This window comes from Nanorana parkeri, unplaced genomic scaffold, assembly GCF_000935625.1.
Source record: "Nanorana parkeri isolate BGI_ZX_2015 unplaced genomic scaffold, ASM93562v1 scaffold661, whole genome shotgun sequence".
NCBI lineage: Eukaryota > Metazoa > Chordata > Amphibia > Anura > Dicroglossidae > Nanorana > Nanorana parkeri.
The window spans coordinates 250424-257271 of NW_017306929.1; the positions used below are offsets into that span (position 1 = coordinate 250424).

General features: G+C 44.5%; 1 protein-coding gene across 1 annotated transcript in view; it reads right to left on the reverse strand.

Moving 5' to 3' along the window:
* Positions 1-2243, reverse strand: part of FGD6 (FYVE, RhoGEF and PH domain containing 6) — a 93149-nt gene extending 90906 nt beyond the window's left edge. The window contains exon 1 of the mRNA XM_018563408.1: positions 2199-2243. Within this exon, the coding sequence (XP_018418910.1) occupies positions 2199-2208 (10 nt within the window). The 5' untranslated portion in view covers positions 2209-2243. The remainder of the gene's footprint in view (positions 1-2198) is intronic.
* Between the last annotated feature and the right edge of the window lie 4605 nt (positions 2244-6848).

Here is a 6848-nt window from a genome sequence, read left to right on the forward strand (position 1 = left end):
GCATGAGAAGAGATGAGGATTTAAAAAGGAAGAGCAGCAAAGAGAAGGGAAACAACCATGGATTACAGTAAGGCACACATTACAGTATTGGTTTATGTTAAAAAATCTGAGGGTTTAATGTCACTTTAAATATATAATTCTGGCCAGAGTTGAGCTTTAACCTGATATGCAGTACTTCAGAGAAATAAAAAATTACAGCGATACTGAAGCATACATTTACCAGCATCAATATATGCTAGGAGATCTCAGCCATCTGTTATACTGATGTAAAGTCAGGACATACTTCTGCCATGTTTTTCACAAACATGTGGAAATGACTTGTAAGTAGAAAACTACAGCCTGGAATATGTAAAATAAACATCCTGTTGCTGAAGCAGAAGTTTGGCAACAAAGGGAAACACTTCACCTTCTCAAGATATGACCCCTTCATTCATAGCATAGACACTAAAGTAATCATTTCCTTCCTATAGACAACAGAATGCCTGCTCATCTTCACATTTAAGAAGATGGCTAAATGCACTGGTGTGCACAAAGCCTAACAATAAAGGGCACCACAAGCGCAACATACATTTTATGCACGCTATACAAGTGTGAATGGGGGCTTGTATGCATTTAGAAACATCCTATAAAACAATATTTGTCAATGCCAGGGTGAATAGGGTGTAAACGATCTAGACCACAGAACAGTTACTACGAAAGTATGGATCCCAATAATCGTAGCAACTGTACAACAGCTATAGCTGGCCCCATCTACAGCATTACACTGAATGTGTGCTGCATATACAATTCAGACTCACCACACACACATTGTACAATCTTCTTTAGATCTACCAACAACTATGTAGTGCATGGGCCAATCTGACTGGATACACATTTATTGTCTAGATCAGGGCTCAAAATTTCAAGTCCTGAGCTACTAGCCAGGCCTTAAAAGTTACTCGCCACCTAACCCTGCCCCGGCCTTAACTCCGCCAGGTCAGCCGTGTGACGCACAATACAGAAGTGCAAAGGTCAGAGCGACGCACTGCGCAGGGGTCAGAGCGACGCGCAGGGGTCAGAGCGACGCGCAGATCGGGGCAGGATGGGGCCTCGTACGAAAATCATACGACTGTTCGATCATCGGACGAAAAGTTTCGTCCGATAATCGTAAGGTGTATGGGCACCTTAATAGTAGTGCACGTTATGTCCTGCAGCCCAGACACAAAGCCATGGGAAAAACAATCACTGAGCTCTAAATAATCAGTTGTAGTAGTAGTAGAAGTACTAGTAGTGCACATTATATCCTGCAATCCAGACACAAAGCCGTGGGAAAAATCACTGAGCTCCAACTAACCAGTAGTAGTACTAGTAATAGTAGTGCACATTATAAATCACTGCCTTCTAAATAATCAGTAATAGCACTAGTAATAGTAGAAGCCAGTAGTAGTGCACACTACATCCTGCAATTTAGACACAAAGTAATGGGAAATCACTGAGCTCTAAATAATCAGTTGTTGTAGTAGTAGAAGTACTAGTAGTAGTAGTGCACATTATTTCCTGCAATCCAGACACAAAGCCGTGGGAAAATCACTGAGCTCCAACTAACCAGTAGTAGTACTAGTAATAGTAGTGCACATTATAAATCACTGCCTTCTAAATAATCAGTAATAGCACTAGTAATAGTAGAAGCCAGTAGTAGTGCACACTACATCCTACAATTTAGACACAAAGCCATGGGAAATAACTGAGCTCTAAATCAGTACTACTAGTAATAATAGAAGCCAGTAGTAGTGCACATTACATCCTTCAATTTAGGCACAAAGTAATGGGAAATCACTGAGCCCTAAATAATCAGTACTAGTAATAGTAGAACCCATAGTAGGGCACATTACATCCTGCAATTCATACACAAAGCCATGGGAAATCACTGAGCGCTAAATAACCAGTAGTAGTAATAGTAGAAGCCAGTAGTAGTGCACATTACATCCTGCAGCCCTGACACAAAGTGAAGAAGTTACAAGATCTGTGTACGCATAACACATATAACTTTGTTAAACTTGTGCTCCCAGCACAGCAGGCTGACGACTCCCTTGTTTCCCACAGTGCTGCCCAGGAAGCCCCCTTGTACATCCTTAGTACAGGATGATCATCAGCAGTGAAGAGTGGAAATCCTCCATCCTGGCACACAGACATCTCCTTCCCCGGGACTGACAACTCACCAGAACTCATGTTCCTTCTTCCATGAAACTTGACTTTTAATCCATGCTAATGTGCCATGCAATGCATGAGTCCTGCGGGTGTAGGGATACGATGTGCCCCAGCACTGTCCGTACAAGAAGCTGCCTGCTGGAGACCTAGGAGCCCTTCCCACAAGGGTAAAGGGGGAGTGTCGGCGTGACGTCACTGGCAGACAGCTCCACAGGAACAATGAATGCACACTGCTAGAATCTGGAGTTGTGCTAGTAGCAAGGTTTTATGATTAAACAGACAGTACATCCTGTTTATTTACTGCAAGCATCTGAAGACTCATTGGAGTGTAGTCACTACTGCAGTTTCTGGAGCTTTCATGTCATGGGTAGTAACTACTAACCCTGCATCTGCCGCTCCAGCATGTGGCTCATCATTCCCTGCGGGCTCCTCCACCGTCATTGTCTCAGATCTTTAACCTCTTGCCATCCTTTTGTTGCTTTTCACTTAAACCCTTTTCATGGCAGCTGTCACGGTAGAAATATGAGGGTTTCTATAGGTGGCCTCCTCCTTACCATGCTAGTTGTCTGCCTTTAGTACTTTAAAGTTGGCTATACAACAGCAGAACTTCATTCATAAAAATCCATTTTCAGAATGCTGGTTAGATTTTCTAATAGATAATGAGGTCAAATCGACAGTCAGTTTGCACCATAGTAGCAACAAAAAAAGCAGGATGGAAAGTTTTTCTCAAATGAACCAAACGCTAACAGTGAAACTCCATTCATTCCAAAATCAAGTGTTAAAGCCCAACTGGACTGGAGAAGTATTCCTTTTCCATCCTTCCCCCCCTCTAACCCATCCTGCTGGGCTTTTGGTTCCCCCTTACCTTGTGAAGTCAGATATACTCACCTAAGTTCCCCTTCTAGGTCCCTCACCCCTGCCATTTCCGGGTGGTGGGACTGTGAATCTGACCACACCTGAGCTCGCCAGTCCCCTTCTGGACCCTGACCAATGGACATCCAATAGGAAGTGTCCATGTCATGTGGACAGTGACATGGACACTCAAAGGAAGATCCAAGTAGGAAGTGAACAGAAGAGGAGGAGAGTGTGGGCTGTGGTGTCATGTGATCGCAGTTAGCGGTAAGTAAAAAAGAGCTTTTAGATGGGGAGGGGTTGATATTTATCGTGGAGTTGGGCTTTAAAATGAATTTGAAATCACATTCTATAAGTCTCTGAAGGCATTAGCGTGTGTTCCGACAAGATTTTTTTGTTTGAACATTCATTATTATTATTAATATACAGGATTTATATAGCGCCAACAGTTGGCGCAGCGCTTTATAATATAAGGAAGACATTACAGTTACAATACAATTCAAGACAAGATGTTAAGGAGGGCCCTGCCCCTGAGGGCTTACAATCTAATAGATCCGAAAATCTACCTGTGTATGGCCAACTTAAAGCACTGGGAAATTGTATTATTAACCATTGTAGTGGGGCTGACCCCACACTGCAAGGGTTAACTGATCGTTTTGGTCTAGGGAGGAAAATAAGAAAGTTACATTCAATTCTCTAAGCCAGTAAGACTGTGACATCGCTCCCTCCAGCCTGTCTCATTCTCCACTACAGCGATGGTATGTCCCTCGGCATCCTCACGTCCTATACGCGGCGTATATGATGACTCACACGACCTTAGACTGCTGCAGCAGAGGGGGAGAGATGCCCCAGGGACTGGTCTAACAGCAAGCAGGCCCTGAGCATCAGATAATTATATCTTTATTTTCTTCTCTAGACTAAAATGGGGTAGCCCCACTGCAAGGGTTAATAAAAAATATCCCTAAAGGTCTTCTTTATGGCTGGCCTTCCACTGTTAGAACTGTGACCGATTCACAGGCATTGGCTGCCAGAATACAATGGCCCAGCAGGGGGGATTGCTCCATCCATGCTGTTTAGCATAAATGGAGGAATCTGTTAGATTTCTTTCATTCAGCCTGTCCATAGTGTATGGCCAGGTTTAGCGGGTCTCTATCAGCATGCCCGAACAGAGCCAGCAACTCATTGGCTGCCGGCTCTGTTCATTCGAAGATTTTGTGACCCGCCCCTTCGATCAGCCAAGTTTCAGGTCAGCTGAAACCCAGACACAGCACATGCAGGACTCAAAACCCGGACTGGCCAGGTGAATTCGGGACAGGTGGCAACCCTAGGCACCCACTGTGCAGATTTCGGCTGGTTCATAAGCCAAAGCATCAACAAGACAGGCAAGGAACTGGCAGTTGCATCCCACATATGTTTCCGGACTGGCAGATGTCTCAGTGAGAGCAAGTAGCGAGACATCTGCCCATCATCTGTCTGTAGGCATGCCTTGTCACAATCCTCTTCTCAATTCATGACACGTCTTGGGAATACAGCACCATGAAACACTTGTTCACTTTCCTTTAAAGAAAAGTGACCAATGTATCCCAGCCAACAGACGATTTTTACAAGGTGGAAAATCTCCTCTTGTTATATTTCCAATAGTCAGTGGAACTCAATGTGCCCCTAATGAGCAGGATCCATTCGTTTAGCACAATCAACGCAAAGTGTAGTTCCCCAATGACATGGGAGTGTGTCCCGCTGGGAGGTGCGTTGAGGAGTCATTGAGAAACATTGGCAACACGTGGCATCAGCGCACCTAGTATGCAGTATAGCACGCTGTGTGTATAGCATTATTTTGTGAACACACTAAATATACCTTTCTGAGCATGTTTCATGTTACACCCATATTGAGGGTAAAACATGAAACATGGTTTCATGAAAAACAGAAGTTCAGATACACGTCTTCTGCAGAAAATTTGAAAGCCGCACAGCTGCGCCAAGGCACCTCTATATAGTGCCGTATATAAACCTCTGTTTTTAACCTTAGCGGTGAGACAAATTTTTTTGCATGCTGGCTGGTGAGTGTGCCGGGATACTTTTTGCTATTACTTTTTAAAGCCCTTCCATGTGCACCTTGCTGTAAAGCTGGTAACAAATTGATGAGTGCGTTTGCCATTTGTTTTGCTTGACTGATTTGGTGCAGTGACGCATGGGGGGTCTCAGTTGCCGTTGTGATGTGCGGGGTCCTTTGTGCATCCCTGTGCCTTTAAGGGAGGTTGGGCTTCCTCCTGACAAACCTGCACCCAGTTTGATCTTTTGCCACATGTGCTCCAAGATGGAGACTCTCATAGTTTGGACTTAGGACATCACTATATAGAGGTGCCTTGGCGCGGCTTTCACATTTTCTGCAAAAGACGTGTATCTAAACCTCTGTTTTTAACCTTAGCAGTGAGACAAATTTTTTTGCATGCTGGCTGGTGAGTGTGCTGGGATACTTGAGGTTACACACATCAGTCCCTCCCTCATGCCAGGGTGTTAATTGAAATCCTGAACTATGACCTGTCCTTCAACACTACATAAAATCTTGCCTCCTTCAACTCTGTAACATTTCTAAAATACACCCCTTCTTAACCAATGAAACCACCAAGCTACTTATTCACTCTCTTGCCTCGACTACTGCAACTCCCTCCTCCTTGACCTACCTCTGCATAGGCTAACCCCCTTCAGTCTATCATGAATGCAACTGTCAGACTCATCCACCTTACCAACCACTCAGGCCTGACACCCCTCTCTGCCAATACTTCCACTGGCTTCAGTTCACCCATCAAAAGAGAAAATACTTACAACAAAGTCATCTGCAAATCTGTCCCTCAAGCTACAGTACATCACCAGCCTCATCTCAAAATATCACCCAAACAATCTCTTCACTCCTCCCAAGGCCTCCTGCTCTCTCGCCAACTCCAGGACTTCTCTAGAGTCTCTCCCATCCTCTGGAAACCCCTACCCCAATCTGTCCACTTATCTCCTACTTTGCCTGCCTTTGGGTGACCACTGAAAAACTCAACTGTTCAGGGAAGTCTATCCCACCTCTACCTAACCACTGAACTTTTACTTTCTCCATCAACGTATCCCCGCACAGCTATCACCTTTTGATATCACTTGTCCTCCTTTTTAGATTGTAAGCTCTCCCGGCTCAGCAGGGCTCTCCTAACCCTCGTGTCTTGAACTGTAATTGTCTCTTTATTTGGTAAAGCGCTGTGCAGACAATATTGCACCCGCAAGCAGACGAAATTCCTCCAAAAATAACTAATTATTGCATAAGCATCAACACAGTAGGCAACCACTAGCGTGTTTCTGCCTGAAACGGCTTTAGTCATAGTCACAGAAGCATGTTCCTTAGCACAAACATACACTTTGCTATCCGATTGCAATACCATGCACATTAAAACAGCTTAAAAAGACCATAAGCGGCCTTTCAATGTCCAGAATTAATTGTATTCTGAATTTAGTCTGTTTAAAAAAATCAAGGGGCAAATATTTCCTGAGAAAAGCTCTTGGAAGCCAGAGGTTAGCCTAGGAAATGACACCTACACTGATGAATAATGCTAAGAGCTCCTTTACTCCATACAACTAACTGCGAGCATAATGCTCGTTCACAGTACAGACAGCCCTGTACTTCTGTCCTACTCCCAACACTGCCCTCATTGGAGAGTCTTCTCCCGCTGTTCACGGCCTGGACACCGTGGCCGAGGTGACATCTGGGAGATGTAGTCTGCTTCCTTTGTCACGCTCAGCGGAGCTACTGGTGACGTCACTCGCTGAAGACTCAA